Genomic DNA, 18,957 nt, shown 5'->3' on the forward strand with positions numbered 1-18,957 from the left:
CTGACCCCTGAGAGTCCAACAGAGTAGTTAAAGAGTAATTCTTCTGAAAGCAGGAAGCCACCTCCTGGCCACTTTTCACTCAGTACTGAAAAGAAGATTTGGGAAAACAAAAAAGGTAATTTGTGCTGAATAAATCAAAAGACAAACTAAATAAAAAATTTAGAAACCTCAAAGTCGTCTTTTCTTTGTACTGTTGGGAACACACATTTCAGCGCCGCTGTCTCAGCTGTTGCCATCGCTGCTCCCCTTGCTCTGATATTGGCCGACAGAGGACAAAATCCCAGGAAAATTTCACCTGATTCAAAGTGTGCTCACCTTGCACCATTGCCAACTCCTCCACGCAGAAAACAAGCATGACGATTTTTACCTGTCTTAGTGTGACAGACCAACATCTACAGCACGTTTAAAGATAAATAAAATACAGTAACACACCTTCTGAGGTGAAATAAAATCACTGCTTCACATCAGAATCCCGACAAAAACTTTGCAAAGTGTTATTTCCAGTTCCAGTGTGAGCACATGGGATGACTTCACTTACAAAGCAGTCCATCTGCAGTCTTAGAATAAAAACTGTTTCTCAACTGAGACAAATCAACCAAAAACTAATGGGAAATTTATCTGTTGGTAAAGACGTTCACTCCTACAAATTATTCCATCAATGACCCCTAGAACTCAAAAGTGACAGGAAAACTACTAGCAATTTTCAAATGCCAACAAATCATTTACATTAGCATAATCACTATTTATTTAAAAAAATGTACAGGGGCAGTTCAGGTTCTATCAGGCAAGGATCAAGAACAACACAAGAGCACAAAGTATTACAACCAATCCATTCAATGAATAACTAGAGGGGACTTCAAAAAGTCCGTGAAAAAAAATGCAATTAAAAGGTAGTTTATTTTGGTGCCTAAAATATTTGCAATCGATTCATAGTTTGATAACTACTTTCCATGAAATTTTTGACGGCCCTTTATATTGAGATTTTGTGCTTTTTCTTCTAAAATCTCTGTGTACTAATGAATAATTATGATATGCCTATATTAGAGGGTTGAAAAGTCTGGTACTTTTGAATATTCCATTTCTCCAGAAAGAAAACCATTCATTAAAATCAGAAAAGTATCTCCCAAATGCACTAGCACCATTGTTTGCAATCAGAAAAATTATCTCCAAAATACACTTTTAAGGTAAAAGAGTTGCTCCATTTGGGAGTAGGCTTGCATATTTAGCCCATGCGATTGACACTTGATTGTATAAAACACTCAGTCATGTGCATGGTAACCAGAGATTCTTGAAGGAACAAAGGATTTTTTAAAGATCTGTAACAACTCTCTTGCTCCCCTAGGGCACTCTTAGGAGAGCTCACAGCTGCTGTGAAACAGGAGAGACGCACACTGGGTTCATGCAAATTTTAGTGTCTACAAAGAAAAGTGTTTTCAAGACAGTTTTCAACAGTTAGCTGTGTCTTCCTGTTTCACTCAGATTCACGTGAAAATATTCACACAGTATTGCAAACAAGTTGACATAATCTACTTTTAATCAAAATAAGTTTTCCTAATTCCTCCCTGGATAATGCAGGACATTCTCACGCAATCACACACACACACATGTGGTTTCCACAGGTCAAAATGGCAGGCCTGAGACCAGGTGAACAGACAAATGCCGGAAGTCAATTCATCCCAGGTGTATACATGTCAAGACTGGAATCTCTGAGGGCTCACAGGAACCCCAGAAACGGTTTCCTGCAGCCCCTCCCATGGCTGTGAGGGTCCTAGATCTTAGAGAAGTGAAACCTGCTTTGGCCAGCCACAGGCCAAGAGATACAGGGCACTGTGAAACGCGTCCAGGCCCAGGGAACATGCATGGAGCCTATGGCAGAAACCACTGTCTTTGCCTTCCAGCATTCCCACTGTTTTCTTTCTTTTTATTTATTTATTTATTTATTTATTTATTTACTTGAGAGGCAGAGCTACAAACAGAGAGGAGAGAAAAGGTCTTCCATTAGCTAGTTCACTCCCCAAATGGCCGCAATGGCCAGAGCTAGGCCGGTACAAAGCCAGGAGCTTCTTCCAGGTCTCTGACATGGGTGTAGGAGTCCAAGCATTTGGGCTGTCTTCTACTGCCTTCCCAGGCCATCAGCAGGGAGCTGGACTGGAGGTGGAGCATCCGGGAATCGAACGGGTGCCCATATGGGATGCCAGCGCCAAAGGCGGATGCTTAACCTACTACACCACAGCGTCAGCCCCTGGCAGTGTTGTTTTCTAAGAACTTGCACCTTGTAACCAGGTCTGCCCAGGCTGGGTCTTCTCCAGCCCCAAGGGCAGCCGGTGGTGGCCAAGCAGATCCAGAGGCCCAGAGGACCATGTGGAAGGCAAGCGAGGAGTGGCAGGAGAAAGCACAGGGGTGGCGGCTAGCACAGCCTCAGGACCACAGCCTTAGCCATGGCCGCGGGGCGTAGGCAATGACGCTCTCGGAGGGGGAAGGTGCTGGGGCTCCAGCAAGTCACCAAGACCAAGAGACAGCACAGGGTTACAGATCATGCGGCGTATTGTTACTGTCAACACTGAACAAAGCAAATGCTTCTAACACACACACAACCATGCTATAATAGGAGTACGCAACTCAACAGAATGATACAGGATCAGTGGAAGACCTCCAGACTGAGAATGGCAATGGAACCATGTTTAAAATCCAACCTGGGGAAGCCTACACTGTGGCGTAGTGGGTAAAGCTGCCGCCTGCAGCGCCAGCATTCCATATGGGCACCAGTTCAAGTCCCGGCTGCTCCATTTCCAATCCAGCTCTCTGCGATGGCCTGGGAAAGCAGAAGATGGCCCAACTCCTTGGGCCCCTGCACCAAAGTGGGAGACCTGGAAGAGGCTCCTGGCTCTGGATGGGTGCAGCTTCAGCCACTGCAGTGAATTGGGGAGTGAACAAGCAGCTGGAAGCGCTCTCTCTCTCTGCCTCCTGCTTCTCTCTCCCTGCCTCTCCCTGCTTCTCCTCTCTGTAACTCTGAATTTCAAATAAATAAATCAAAAAAAAAAAAAAAATCCAACATGGGGCATTTTCAACCCAGGTACTTTCAATCATTTAAGAACACAGGTGGTGATACAGGCAGAGGTTTCAACCTGAGGTCCTCTCCCAGGCAACCGAGAGCCATGTGCAAGGCCCAGCCCCGTCTCAGGGCACTGCCCGCTCTGGCAAGGCTGGTCCAATTTCTCAGGGCCTTTCCCAAGCTCCAGGTGCCAACAGGCACTAAAGCTCAAACCAGGTGTTCCTGTGGCGCTTCCCTACTTTCCCAAACAAGTTTCAGGTCAATCAATGCACTGGTGAATCCCTACTTTCCCAAACAAGTTTCAGGTCAATCAATGCACTGGTGAATAGGAAGACATTGTGGGAACACCAAGCAGTTAAGATAAAGAACTCAGGAAGCTGGAGTGGCAATCAATAATGCCCTGATTCTACGGGCAGGAGGAATCTGGGGCATTAATACTAAAGGCCTCCAGATTAGTCACACCAAGGCACCAAGACAAAGGAGGCCTGAGGGTGGCCTGACCCACCCCACTGGGGCTTTCTCTGGGCAGAATGTGCAACTGCTCCCCATAAACCAAGTCCTATCCCTGCAGCAGGCTCTCTCCACAGCCAGCATGCTGCGTAAACTGTAATCAATAGGCAAACAAAAGCAGAATACGGCACTATCGCCTTAAGCAGGCATTAAACATTTAAAACTAATTTCAGAGATGGATATGAGACGCGGCAAGCGCACTGAGAAGCGTGCTATTTGGAAGGATCACTACCTCCCCTCTTTAAGGGAACAGACAGTTGGGCAAATGACAAGGACAGAAGTGTGATCCATGCATCTGTAACCAGTCAGGGTATTTCAACAGCCACCGCACAACCAGGGGTAAATATTCCAGAACATGCAATCAAGGAAGGAACCCTGCAAACACAGCGAGCTGTTAAAGCGAGTTAGCAATGAAGTCCGCTCCACAGGAGGAGCCCTCAGTGGCAAATATTTTACCGAGGCTTGAGAGCAAAGGATGCTGCCAGCATGTTCCACCTAGCCAGGTAAGTCGAATTGAAATGTTGACCCAACGTGCTTAGCGGCATGCAGAAGTGACTTCCGCATTCCAATGGCCTCATTAGTAGCCTCTTGGGCACCTTGCCTGCCGTGTGCAGCACTAGGTTTTGACGGTTTAAACGCACGTGGAAATTGAAGTTCGAAATGTCAGGATCGCCCTGCTTTTTGTTTACTTCGCCTGTATCAGCGTTTCACCCTGCTTCCTCCAATTTTCTTGTAGATCCCGCCTGGCAAAGAAAACAGCGTTCACGTGGAGTAGCCGCGGCACCTGCTCAGCTTTGGAGTCATTTCAGGGCCTGCCTGGGCTCCTCACACCCTGGGGAGGCTGGGTGGGGGGCGTGTGTGCGTGAGTGTGTGTGAGAGAGAGAGAGACCAGCAGTTGTGTAAGCCTTCTCTGGACAAGCACTTCCTTCCTAGTGCCCCCACACCCTTGGCCTGGGGCCTGCCCCCTCCTCCTCACCCAAGTCTGAGGTCCTCAGGGGCTCCGTGCCCTTCCACCCCCAGCTACCCACTCACTTCCCTGCCTCCAGGGTGCCCTGGCCTCCTTCCCTCTGGTTCCCTGCAAGGGGAATCTGCTTCCTACAAGCTAACCCCCCACCTGTTTCCAGTATCCTATTCCCTCCCACAGCCTGGGGATGCCGCCTAATCAATTAACTCCCCTCTCTCCTCTCCCTTAGCCTCTTCCTTCCCCTGGCTCCTGCCCATCACCAATGAAGCAGTCCTTGCTGCCCCTTTGAAGCCACTGCCCACGGCTGAGACCACCGCCCCTCCTTTCCTCCAGTCGACATGTATCCCTGCACCAGCCACCATCTGGATCCTCTGCCTAGTGCTGCCCTGAAATGGCTCCGATTGGCGCTGTTGGTTATGGGCTGCGTTGGGCCCCCTGCAAGCCTACGCTGGTGTCATAGCCCCAGCACCTGAGACCGTAAAATTAAAATGAACTAATATGAGGCCTTATTACACTAGGGTTAGCACTAAATCGAATGTGGCTCGTGTCCTGGTGAAAATGGGAGAAGGCACAGAGACAACCGGGGGAGCGCTATGAGACCACCGACCAGCAGATCAGGATATGGAGCTAACAAGTCAATGCCAAGAATTGCCATCAATCACAAGAAGCTATGAGGAAGCAAAGGAGACTCCCCCAGAGCTTTTGCAGAGCGTGTGGCCCTGCCAACTCCTCGGCTCTGACCTCCCGGCCTCCAGACCCCGCAGAGAAGACAGTTCTGCTGTTCCGAGCCACCAAGGGGGGCACTTTGGGACTGCAGTCCCAGGAAGCCAAGACCCCACTGCTGAAGTACAGGGAACTGACCAAGTGTCCTGGTTTTTCCAAACCTACAGAGGAAAGTCTCAGACAAACCAGGACAAGTGAGCCACGGCATGTGCTGCCCACTCCTGCCCTGGCCACCCCTGGCCACCGGCCACTCCAGTAGCCTCCTTTCAGCAAAGGCTCACCTTTCTTGGCTCCCATGATGCCTTGCTCTCAACGAGGCAACAATACCTGATGGCTCCTAGAGACTCAGCCCTTTGTATCTAAGGCATCAGACTCCTCACACCTGCCTCCCTTCTTCATCCTAAATGGAATCAACAGCCACGAAGGGGGGAGGGAGAGGGGCTCCGCACTTCCTCCTCCCTGCTGTCCGACCTCCATTCAGCCACCACCAACACCTGCTTCTGATTTCCAGAACTCAGCCACGTGTGCAGGAGCTGCCACTCCTGCCTGCTCCCCTAGGTCTCAGCAGGGGCTTCCTGCCACCTGCCACCTCCTTCCGACCTCCAGAGAGAGGACACCTGCTTCAGGTGCCTCCCAGCAGCCGGCCTCAGCCTCTCCACTCTCTCCTTGCCACCACACTAACCCTACCTGACGCCTGCCAGCCCCTGCTATAGCCGCCCCCCTCACACAGGACCTCTGGGTCGCTCTCCTCCGCTCGCAGGAACCCCTCTCTCTGCAGCAGTTTTCTCAACACCTTCTAACAATTGTGTGGGACTCGACTCTGGCCTGGCCGCCTCCTAGAACCTTCTGCGCCCTCTGGCTTTGATGTCCCTCAAATGGGCACCACGGCGCCCAACAGACCCAGAGGAGGGCCCTTCGCAGCGTGGAAAGCAATGGCCTGCTTGGTTCACGCTCCTCAAAGTTGTCTCAACTCCTTTCAGGACAACTCTGCCTTTTGCTTCTGCCGCCAGAACAGTGAGCGTAGACCTCCTTAATGGGCACCTACTAAACATTTGTGGAATGTCCACTCAAATGAAAACTGCGTATTTATTAAGCATACACTGGGATGTCACTGTGAGCTGCTGTCTTGGTGCCAACGCCAAAGCCCGGCAGTGCACTCTGCTGGAATGGCCGCAGGCAAACTAAAACTTGTCTCCTAGCCAAGGTGACAGAAATGCAAAGCGGTGCAATCCCAGGAATGACAACATCCAGCAAAGCCACGCGTGCATGGGCCCTTTGATCCCCAAATCCCAGTTACTGGAATCGGTCCAAGGGTATCCTTGCAAAGCTCTTGTAGGCTGCTTGCAGGAGGCAGCATGGCCCAACATCATCCATGGACTCCAATGACAAACAACAGACCAAGCATCTCTCAGGACACAGTCGTGAGGAACCTGGGGCCCATCTCGTAGCAAAGCCAACTCTTAATCACGTGAGCGCTTCTCAAAATGTGACTATCTACAAAAATGACAAAAAATCTGTATATTCTAATAAGAGAAGGTCTCCAGGATATATCATTATGGGAAAAAAAAAAGTGATAAAGACAATATACACGCTATCCTTTATCTACTGAGTATAAACATAAACTTGTATGCATGTGAGTATCTGTTTTGCTCAGTTTATATTACAGAAGAAGTATAAAGTACAGAATTCAAATAAAAGATCCTCGAGATGCACAGAGGAAACCGGGGGAACAGGGAGCCAGGCTGTGTCTCTGAACTGCGTGAGCTTCATTAATCTGACTCTGCAATACAACACAGTAACTACATGGATTGTGGGAATCGCTAAAGAATCACAATTAAAATTAAGCAAATGAAATCAACGGGGTTCGGGAAGGAAACTCTAACCAAGGACAGTGGCTGGGAAGCTGTGCAGAAGGAAATTGTTCCGAGAACTTCAGAGCACTAACCCTGCTGGAACTCTCCAGAAAAACATACCCTGAGGGCCAAACAAAAAGAAAATCATCTTAGAAGATTTCCAATAACCAAAACAACAGGATGGCAAGGAATGGGTACTGTGAAATGATGAATGTGATGGGGAAAAGGCAAACGAAGAACGCTGCTGGCCCCCAGCACTCAGGATTCCACAAAAGGCACACACAGAGGTTAGCAGAGGCGTCAGACAGCCCCCGGCCCTGAGATGCGCCAGAAGCGTCGGGAGGTGCAGGCGATGGGTTTAATTTTTAAAGGGTTTTCTAGTACTGTGCACTAGGAAGACCTGTGAGCACCTTTGGTGCTTGAAGCAGCCAGCAAAGGGATGCCCAGATCTCCAGAAAGCAATGGGCCAAAGGAGTGGGAGCAGCGTGGGGCCCCAGAGAGTGCAGGAGCCCCTGGGGGTTCCTCGGGCAGAGGGAAAAGAACTCAGCTGTCAGCCTCAAGAGGCCCCTCTGAGCTTGCAATGCCATGGCTTCACCATGCCCAAGGATCAAAGCTGCAGTGGATTGCGGTGCATCAAATCCATTCAAATCCATACATTCAGGAGTCTACTCATCAGAAAAGGGCGGGCACGCCCAACATCTCATTAACCCCCTGGGATGGCCAATGGGTCACCAGCTGGATGTCAAGGAACCACCTGCTGGTTTGAAAAAAATATAAAAACTAGTAAGGAAGAAAAAAAAAAAAAAAACTAGTAGGGAAGGCATTTATTCTGCCTTCCCTAAAGGAACTGTAGCTTCAGGATATTCAAACAGGTGCTGAAGGAAAATCAGTTTATACAAAAATAATTCTAACCATGCAAGGAAGAAAGAAAAACAGTCAACCTCGGCTATGCACCCACAAATGCATCAGCAGATCACCAAAGGATGTTCATTTCCCACAGGGACACTATCTGTGCCCTGAGGGAAGCAGAGAGCGCCACCCACCCCACTGTCAAGACGAGGTTGTGAAGCCTGAGTCCCATCGGGCATTGTGATATCACGTTGAGTTTACAGAGCCGCTCGGGATAGAAGAGTGTTTGACCAACACAGGAAGGAGGGAATGGGCAAAATCCAGACTGCAGGGAACTCTGCCAGGATGAAGGACTTGGCTTCTCTTTAAATTAATTTGCATGGGAATTTTGAAACACAGCGAGAGCTGAAAGACTCAGAAACAGACCACCGCCCGCCATGTCCAGCCTTACCTTTGTAGGAGATGACCGGGTGCTCTGCCCTCTGGCACCGTGCGGCGTCCCGGGGCTCGGGCTGGGCGAGTCTCCACACCCCCAGGCTCGAGAGCAGCCAGGCGACCATGCAGGCTCCCTTCATGGTGGCAGCGGGTCTCCGACACGGGGTGCTCCTCTTCTAGCCGGAGGCTGGTCCTCCCCTCATGTGTGAAAAGGGCCTAAGGCACAGGAAAGAGAGCAGCTACATGAGCCAAGCCCAGGGTGCTGACGGGGACTGAAGGGTAAAGCCCCACACTGACTTCACCAGGATGCACTGCAAAGACAGCCTGGCGCGCACAGACACATCTGTGTGTGCGTGTGTGTGCACATGTGTGCATGAGCACGGACCACTCCTCCGCTCTCTAATTTTAGGAGATAACTCATTTGTTATAAAAGAGAAATTGCAAGCTTGACTCCCATTGACTCACCCGTCACTGCTAAGCATGTTCCCCCCCTCACCCACTGGGGATACATCCCTGGACCCCAGCGGGTGCGTGAAATCAAATCGGACTGAAGCCGCTACATGCTGTGTGCTTCCCCGCACACGCTCACACAAACCCGCGACAGAGGTTAATTTCTAAGTCACGCACAGCGAGAGATTAAAAACCATAATGCATTTCAGATCTCAACAAGCCCAACATACAATGATTTTTCATCTTTTCACTAAAAAAAAAGCACTGTATGGCTTTTCTTTCCCATTTCAGACTTGGCCAGCATCACTACTTCTGCGCTTTGGAGCCACTGTTGAGTACAATAAATGTCACTTGAACACAAGCACCGTGAGACCACGAAAGCCAGTCTCATCAACAAGCCAGCTACTAAACGACTAACGGGCAGGCAGCATATACAGCGTGGAAACGGTGGATAGAAGGAGGATGCATATCCCAGGCAAGATGCAGCAGGATGGCACAAGATGGAACAACATGCAATTTAAAAATTCTAAGTTGTTTATTTCTGGAATCTTCCATTTAATATTTGCAGACTGTAGATGACCTCAGGTGAGTGAAATACTAGAGAACCAAACTGCAAACGATGAACACTATGATAACAATAAGTAACTGAGATGATCACCTGGTGTTCCCTCGGAAGAATATCCTCACCTACTGGAGCAAACACAGGTCTGTATGTGGAAATCCTACAGCCACCCGCCCCCATTTTAACACCCAGAAATATCCTACTACTCAATCAGACCACAACCAGTGGAGTGCACCTAGCACCTGACTGGTGCCTCACATAACTCTTAAAGCACCTCTATTTATTGAGTGTATCCTTTTAAATTTATAGGTCATTTGCCTGTAAGAATTAAAAAACTGGTTACAGAAGAGTGTGAATCAAGTAAAATCCATACGGAGCACCTACTGGGTGAAATCAAAGTACTATGTCGGGTGCTCGGAGAGTTGAATGATGTAAAAGATTAACAAGCTTTAAAGTGGAAAGGATTGTAAAGGTAAGTGTGGTTCCGGCTGGGACTCCAGACCTTGAAAAGAAACAAAGCTGTCGAGGGAGTGGGCAGAGGGGCCAAGGACAAGGCCTGGGCAGGAAGAAGTAAGAGGATCTCAGCAACCAGAGTTGTCTGAAGGACAGGCTCCCCACGGAGGAAGAAGCCAGGAAGGCAGACTGGAGGGACGAGGACCCAACACGCGGCCACCGGGATGTGTCGCTGCACTTGACCCAGGCCCGGGGTACACAAAGGGCCCTGTCGGAAGCACTCAGACAACGGGTCCAGATGTGGAAGGAAACCTACAGTCGGTGGGAGGCCTGATTTCTTGGCAACAAAGGCCCACAGCATATTACCCTTACAGTAAGTATTAACCAGATCATTGTTGGAAGACGAAGTGTGGAGTGGCTCATCAGAAGCTACCACAGTTGTTTCAAAAGAGAGGTCAATCTGCGACTTCAGGTGAGGTCAGTGTAATAAAATGCAAAGGCAAGGACAAACACAGTTGTGGTGGGAGAAGGAAGGAACGGCCAATCAAAGACAGATCTGCCACCCCTCCCTGTGGATGGGATCTCTTAACTGGGGTGGCTCTGTGACTGCTCTGTCCAGTAATGGAACGCAACAAGGGACGAGGTGCTAGATGCTAAGTCCAAGCCCTGTGAAACTACAGGTTTCTTAGAACACATTGTTAGGGCACTGAGACACACACTCAGAAGTCCATGGCCAGCGGCTCTGGCTGGCAGTGCCCACTGAGTCCAGCTCCCAGCCCTCCCTGCCAGGACACCAAATACGAGTTCAGTGGAAACCCACTGAGTGGTTTTAGTAAGTAGCCCCAGGGGAAAAGAACCACCTAGTTGAGCCCTGCTGAAATTCCTGACCCCAAAAATGTAAAATAAAACAACTGTTGCTCTACTCAGATAAATTAAGAGAATACTCAGAAAAGATAATGTAGGTGACTTCAGGGATAGTGATGGTATTCATCTACACCAAGAATCAACAGAAAGATGCTGTAGAGATGAGAATATCATCATTCACTTTTGTGCATGTTGGGTTTTAAGATATTGAAAGAAAACCTAGGGAGATGTGGTAAAGTGCTGACAACTCAGCTTGGGTGCTCAGAAAAAAAAAAAATCATTCAAAAAGAGCCTAGAAAGTTTGGGATGATTAAAATCATGAAGTGGTGGAGATTCTCCAAGAGACAATCTGAGGATACATTGCAGAAATAGCTCAAAAGCTGTTTGTTAAAAGGTAGTAATCAGAAAAGTAGCCACACAAGGCCAAGAGAACAGAACACACAGGAATACCCAGGAACGTGCCACCATGAAGGTCACATGAGGTTGGAGTACAGTCAAACTGAAAAAAAATGGAGTGGCCACCTGCACCCCCACGAGGCAGAGCCAAGGTCTCTGGTGGCAGCCGGCAGGCAGTGGTCAACTAGGAGCAACAGCAGAACAGGAGCCAGAATCCACAGGGCAAAGAGAGCACGGGTAGGGGAAGCAGAATAGAACACGCGTGGCCCCTTTAAGGTAGCCAGAGAAGCGCAATGAAACCAGATAAGCACTGAAAGACAAAAGGGAACAAAATCCAGGACAGAAGTAACAGATTGCTGCGAATTCCAATTCCGTGAATGGCCAGGTACCTGTATTGAGAGGTGGGACATTTAAGAGGTCATTAGGTCGCGAGAGCTCCGCGCTCTTGATGGATTAAGGCCATTATTCCAACAGCAGGCTAGTATTCTGAGAGCGGGTTGCTGCAAAAGTGACTTTGGCTTCCTCAACTTTCTCTTGCCCTGTTGCCATGTGACTAGTAGCCAGAAAATCAGAATATTTTACAGTCTCTCATTCTTCCTATTTACTGAGTTCCAGCCGTAAACCCAGTTCTCTCAATGTGCATTTACAGAGGAACCCAGCGCCATCGGGTTACCGCACCAGTAAGGCCTACCCCGATCAGAGGAAGCACAGCACGGGCTCACCAGGACTTAGAACCTCAGAGCAGGAGAAGAATGGGGCCGTTAGGGATGGATGGAGACACACAGCTGGTGCAGAGAAAGACGTGCAGGGTTCGAACTAAGACACAGCAGGAGTGTGGCTTCTGTTGGGCTGGAGATCCCAAGAATGAGGGAGAATGGACTGGAAACAAAAGCAGAGACCAGGCCGTCAACAGCCCAGGCCCAGTGTCTCCACGGTTCTTAACTTCACACTGGATTTTCACTCTTGGAAAAGGAGTTGTAGTCCACAAAACTAAAGGCCGTTCTAGAACCACAATCCAGGAGCATCACACAGGAGTAGCCCAGTTTTCTTCTCCTTACAAGACTCAAGAAATTTCACCAATTGAGGTGACTTCACTAAGCATAACGGGCATGTGAAGCACTTCAGATGTCATGGAGTTTTGCCAAGGCCAAAGAGCTTTGGGGTACCCCCAGCATCCCACTCTGGACAAGGCGCAGGTCGACTATCACAGCCCCACATACAACAAACCAGAGGTGATGGTGACCCAGGAGTCTGGTGAAAGTAGGCACACAACCTCAGTGCATGCTCGCTGCTAGCAAGCGGAGGGCGTGACATCAAGGGCTTAAACCCACGCCCAGCACCCACCAGGCACCCAGAGTGATATCCACCAGACACCAGCCAGGTTGGGGAGACTAAGCAGAAATCTACTAGGGGTCAGCAGCAAACTCTCCTCTTACATGTTGGTTATCCACGTGCAGGTCCCACCCGGGTAGAACCCCCTTCTGTTAGCCATGAAGGAAGCGACAGAGATCAGCCCACAAGTGAAACTGTTCCTCATTTGCAATAACCCACCACTCTGCTCCCAGCCCTAATATCTCTGCTGTCTGGGCAAAAGGATGCAAAAAACAGTACAGACGCCCACAACCTGCACAGAGGGACCCGCCATGTCACGGGAAAGCGCGGCTAACATGGAACACGCAGCTGGATGGCGACGAGACGTAATTACACGCTTGTCAGGTCACACTGAGGGAAGCACACTTAATGAGAACAGGTACTTCTTGGAGCTTTGCAATTTGCAGACGCCAGCATGTTACTTTCGGCAGAAAATAAAGGTACTCTAAACTGTCATCATGGTAAGGTGACAGAAAGGGCAGTCACACGCTTAGACATGAGCTTCTCTGAGCCTCTCGCCCAGCAAGGCCAACTCCTAGTAGAGCCTAGTACTCTACACAGGCTCATCTCCAACCAACAGGTCGGCAACTCCAGCTTCCAGTGGGTCATGGAGCTCTGGCCTCTCAGCGGGGTACTGTTGAGGCTGGAAGGTGGGCACTCACACCCGGCTCTCAGAGCTGGTCTCAGTACTGCTGACATTCTAGCCAGATGAATCCTGGCTCTGGGGGCTCTTCCATGCACTCTGCAACACCCCCGACCTCTACCCTCCCCCACCAGATGCCAGCACCCCCACCATCACCCCCACCATGTGTGCCAAGTAAAAATGTCTCCAGACATTGCCAGAGTGGCCTGGTGGAGAACCTCGGATTTAGATGCCTGAGCATTCCTCTCTGGCTTTGGACTTAAATAAGCTATCAACACTTGAAAGAGTCTTTAAAACATACTTATATAAATCACCCACCTGAATTGGGATTGAGCCAATTCAGCCAAATTTCAATAAAAATGAAAGTCATGTTAATTACAACTAGCTGCTCCATGTGGGAAATATGCTATGAAGGAACTTTCAAAGGATCGATTTCAATCAAAATTGTTCTAATGTCATCCGATTGCCTCTGGATAATTAAAAATACATTAGGTGAGTTAATAAGAAACAAATGATTTTGCCAGTATGCAGATTTATTACAGAAGGCCAACTAGGGCTATAAAATAAAAGCATTTTCATTGCAAAATTCCTGAAGCTTCCAGTTTAGATTCCTGATTGTGGGGGTGTGGGATCTCTCTACCCTTGACCTAAATGAGTACAACTCTGCACATATTCGTGTTTGTGCAGTAACTGACATGTCTCACACACACCCACACTGCAACTCAATAAGCCCTGGGGACAGACAATAAGTGTTCCTATTAGAAACCACGATGCTGTCAGATGGAAAAACAAGGCAAAGGAAGGAAAGCCTGTAGAGGAGCCTTGCCTAAGGAACAGTGCCTGAGCAGTCATTAATAAAAACAGACTCCACACTAGCGCAACAGATGGCTTCCCAGAGGAGGGTGGTTTCCTCTGGGCAAGGCTGTACAACTGGACACGGCCAGCTCAGCTGGTACAATGCAGAGGTCACCAAGCCCTCCCGGGCCCATCCCAGACCCCTAGTCCTCAAGGACCTCCACTGATCAGAGGACGACAAAGTCAGGTGAGCGAGCTAACCCGGTGCAATGGCCACAGAAAGGTCTCAGGAAGCCACGCCCCCCCCACCTGCCCACAGCAGAACTGCTGGAAGCAACAAAGGACCCAAGACAGTGTTGGAAGCCATTGCCGCACAGGCGTCTCTTACTTACACAAGTTATCATTTAGTGTCACACCAGAAACACAAAAGGCAAGATTTGTACGGAAAAAGCAATCAGCGGTGCTTCCGACACACTGACAGTTGCATCTGACGCTCCCATGCTTGGCCTTTTGCCAAAGGATCAGATCATTCAGACTGAAGTCCCCGCCCACGCAGAAAGCAGAACCAAGGAAGAATCAGCCCACCCCAAGTGAACCTAACTACACCCCCACCCTCTGGCACAGATGGGGGTCTTCTGCATGACTGTTAGCTGCTGCCAGAACCACCCACCTTACCCCACACTCCTCAGGACCCTTCCTCTACAGTAGCACAGAGAGCCATCTGCCCCTTCACCAATACCCCAGCTCTTCCTAAACCCATCTCCACTCCTTGCCCTGCCCTCCCTGCCTTCAGCCTGTGGCACACTCACTTGTTGATGCCGGGCCCCTATTGCCCACAAGGTTCAGACCACCTTCCATGTCCACAGGCAGAAGCCACACGCTCCAGCCCAGGGTGGCCACTCTGTCACAGGAACCCCAGTGTGTCCAGTGCAGTGCCTGCCACTACATGGCTCTCTCATCAAAGGCCGCCCTGTACGTTCACATAGCCTTTGTGTATCTAACTCTGGCTTCTCCTTTCAAACCACACAGTCTACATGTTGAACACACAGTGCCAAGTTCATGTGCTCCAACATGCTGAACTGGCTGCTGAATGAATCTGAAATCACAGCGCCAGGGTCTTATTTAGCATTTCTGCTTCACTCATCCTCTGCCACAGGGCAGGCCCCATTGTTAGCTGGCTTAGTCCCTTGGCACATCTAAGACAAGAAACCAGTCAATTAGCCTTAGGGTTTGGGAGTGGAAGGAGAGGTCAAAAACAGGTGGGTGGGGGGTTTGGTGGGGCAGTTGCAATGCCCACAGCAGGGTGCCTGGGTTTGAGTCTCGGCTCTGCTTCTCAGTCCAGCTTCCTGTAATGTGTACCCCGGGAGAGAGCTAATACCTGGGACCCTGCCACCCACGTGGGAATGGGGACTGACTTCCCACCTCCAGTCTTCAACTTGACCCAGTCCAAGCTGTTGCAGGCATTTAGGTACGTGAACCAGCAAATGGAAGATCCTACTCTCTTCTCCCTCTCTCTCTCTCTCTCTTCTCTCCTCCCGCTCTCCCTCTCTCCCTTTCTAATACATAAATTAAGTAAGAAACCACCCCTCTGCTCCCTTTGCAGCTGAGAAAGCTCAGCTCCAGCGGTTAAATCACATGTGTAAAATCAAGTCAGATTGGCAGCCCTTGGCGAACAGGACCTGCTAGGCCTGGCCCTTTGTAGCATGCAACTTCCCTCCCCGCTCAAGACGGCAAAATCACACACAATCACATGGCCTGACTCGCCTCCCCCAGCAACTCGGTCCTGACTCTGGAGCAAATAATGAGGCAGGAACGCAAAGCACAGAAGCAGGCAGTTCCTGGGTGCGCTAGGAACCCACCCAGCCAGACAGGAGGACCCCGGTGGTGGGAAGGGTAGAGCCGGGGCTCCCGGACAGGGAGTGACCATCTGAGGATCTCAGCTCGCGGTTCAGAGCCGTCACCCACGTGGAGATCTACCTGCTGATACTACTGACATGGAAGATGGAGGCCTCCCAACGCAGGAGACGACGGATGCTGCGGGTTTTGGAGTTCAAGTTAAGAGGGTCCAAAGTGGGAGTACACGGTACAGGAGAATCCCAGCCCGAGGGGTGTTCTGGGCTGCAAGAAAGGTACTGATCGAGTCTGGGCTTTGTCCTTACAGTCGTGTCTGATTTTCTGGGTTCTGAATGGCCATTGACCAAATGAAGAATCAATAAACCAGTAAAGTTAATGCGCAGTGTTCAAGCAAACGGAGCCTGCTTTTTTGGAAACAGTAACAACATTTTATCCCCTGGGAAACAGTGAAATTAAAGTTTGCTGGTTTTACTGAGTCTGCAACAGGAATCTGGATGTCCATGAAACATTGCATCTTCAATTTTTAGGTATAATGGTTTTTTTAAAAATGGGTCCTTTTCATATTATTTTAACCCATGTGCCTTGACTGCCAAATTTCAGCCAAAAAAAAGGTCTATCATAAATGAATCTGTGCAACGTGTTTAGAAAAGCATTAATGAAGACACTCATCACCCTTAAGTATAGAAGTGCAGATGGTCGCTAAGTTCAGGAAACTAAATAAGAAGTCGAATAGGCCAACCATAGATATTCATCATATCTGAACGCAGATGGGAAGGAATTTTATGGCTATATAAAATGACCTCATGTTATAAAATGAGAAAAAGCAAACATTAAACTATTTTATACATTTCAATAATGGTTCGGCGCCAGTGACCTTCTCTAATATCTCACTTCAAAGGGAATTGTTATTACACTCTTGCCTCCTTCCCCTTGTTTGGCTCCAGATTGCCTGGAGGAACGATAAAAATAAATGAAATCCATTAGATAAAATTATTATTTACACTAAGGCAATATTAATTTTATCTGTCAGCAGGTTATAAACTTAAGTGAAAGCTCATTCAATCTACTTCTGTGCTAAACCAACAAGAGCCCTTTCGAAGAAAGAAAGAGGAAAACAGCTCAGTAACAGGGCCTTTGATACACCAACAGAACTATACGCGCAATTTCTAAAGGATTCCCTTAGAGAGCTTCATCGACATGGCAACATATGGATACAACAAACAATCGAGCCATCAATGGCTCTCAGGCCATACAACTATCACCTGTTCTCGTTTGTTTGTAGCTAGGATGGAAAGAATGGCAAGTATCATTTTCTCTCTTCTCAGTCACAATGTGTACAATCTATGCTAACATATAAAAGCATGCCATCCTAGCTAGCAGAAAAGATAGGAACAAAGAACACCTCCTTCCAATGTTCTTACCCTGGCCACCTCCTGCTGCCAACTCCACCCAGACTCCCAAGGGCACTCCCGAAACCCTCCCCTCCCCGGCTGACACAGCTCTCTCCCAGGTTTATGCCACACGCACAACTCAGAACCACAAGCAGAAGGTACTGCACAGCCTTCCGCACACACAGCTTCCAGTCTCTTCTGAACACTGCTTCTGCCTCCGTCGCCACGCTCTCGGTGGCTTACCTCTTCAACCTCACATGATCTCCACATACTTTCCAGCAACCCGTGACTCTCAGATCGAGAACCCTCCTGCAGAACTCTGATCCAGACTCAAATCACCATTCCTGTGCCCACATCTGCTGCACTGTCTTCGCCTCCTGTGCCAACTCCCGCTCAGAGTCACTGCACTGTTTACTAAAACATCGACCCAAAGCCCAAAGACCCAAGACCCGCCTACCACGTCCCCCTGCACCTGCACATCCTGTCCCTCCTTTTGTCCCTGGGTCCCAACAACTCCTCCTGCACCCGTCCCTTGAACCCAGGTCCTCCTCTCCACCCTGATCTTGCTGCTCTGTTTCTCATCCCTGCAACTTCCACTGACTATACGCCAGTTCCCCTGCTGCTGGGCCCAACCCCTAAGTACCACCTCTGATCGCTTCCCCAACACTGCCCTTCCCTAAGCGGCCCCTATGTATGCTCACACTCATTTCCAGGGTACCCTCCATCACCACGAACTCCAGTTACATGTGTATCTGCCTCACCCCAAACACAGCTGTGAAAACCTCTCTGGACACAGTGCAGAGAATCCACGCCAGAGAAACAAACAATGAAGAAAAATAAAGCAAGCCCACTGTTACCTCCCCCACCTTCTCTACAGGAGCGACGCCCCCATCACAATGCCATCCACATTCCCTCCTTGTCTATGACTCTGCCACTCATTGTCACAGATGGTTTACCCGTCTATTCACATTCTCTTAACATCTGGTGCAAATACTTGGATTCCCATGGTTTTGAGAGATGTCCTTTCTAAATGTCATAATTTTCCAATTAATGGTCAAAGGGATGAACGGATTACTACAGGCAAACAAGCTACAAAGAGGTATTCTGGGCCCAGAAACATGAAAGCAGACGGAAGACATCACCCAGTGTGTGAGCCCTGAAGGGTTCGGGGAGCTATTCTTGTACAATGACTCACTGGAACCCCTTGAAGCACCAAAGGACAAAAAGAGAGAGTACATTACGGCCAGAGCCAAATAAATGTAGTAAAGTAATACTTAAATCAAGGCAATATATACCTATTAAATAATTAATGTGTTAGTTTGATAGCCTTGAAATGCTACCAAATAAATTTACAGATCATACACTGCTAACGCACATAGAAAAACCAGACAGTGTAAGGCAGAGACTCCTAATTTGGGAGCGAGCCCACGTCTGTCTGATGATACGTTTCAGGTTCAGAGCAAAGTGAAAACACTTGAGTTCTTTAAATCTGTCAAACCTTAGTTCTTAAAAAAAAAAAAAAAAAAAAAAAAAAAAAAAAAAAAAAAAACCTACCTCAGGAGCACTGATTATTTTGGGTTATATATGAAAAAAAGGAACAAAAATCTACAGGAAAATGAAAATGACTAAGCTTTCTATCAAAATCAAATGCTCAAACTATTATTCTCAAGAATAATAGGAACTCGGCAAAGCAGCCTGCGCACAGGGCTCCCTTGCCTCTCACTTCTCTGGTGTCTAAGACAGACACCATCGCCCCTTCCTCTTCCGCAGGTGTTGGGACAAGAAGATCCCA

The 18,957-nt window shown here is 48.8% G+C and overlaps 1 protein-coding gene across 3 annotated transcripts in view; it reads right to left on the minus strand.

Moving 5' to 3' along the window:
- Positions 1 to 18,957, minus strand: part of SEMA5A (semaphorin 5A) — a 473,120-nt gene that overhangs the window by 301,351 nt on the left and 152,812 nt on the right. For all 3 annotated transcript variants that reach the window (XM_062212003.1, XM_062212001.1, XM_062212002.1), the window contains exon 3: positions 8,403 to 8,602. In XM_062212003.1, the coding sequence (XP_062067987.1) occupies positions 8,403 to 8,526 (124 nt within the window). In that variant the 5' untranslated portion in view covers positions 8,527 to 8,602. The remainder of the gene's footprint in view (positions 1 to 8,402; positions 8,603 to 18,957) is intronic.

This window comes from Lepus europaeus, chromosome 15 (genome assembly GCF_033115175.1).
Source record: "Lepus europaeus isolate LE1 chromosome 15, mLepTim1.pri, whole genome shotgun sequence".
NCBI lineage: Eukaryota > Metazoa > Chordata > Mammalia > Lagomorpha > Leporidae > Lepus > Lepus europaeus.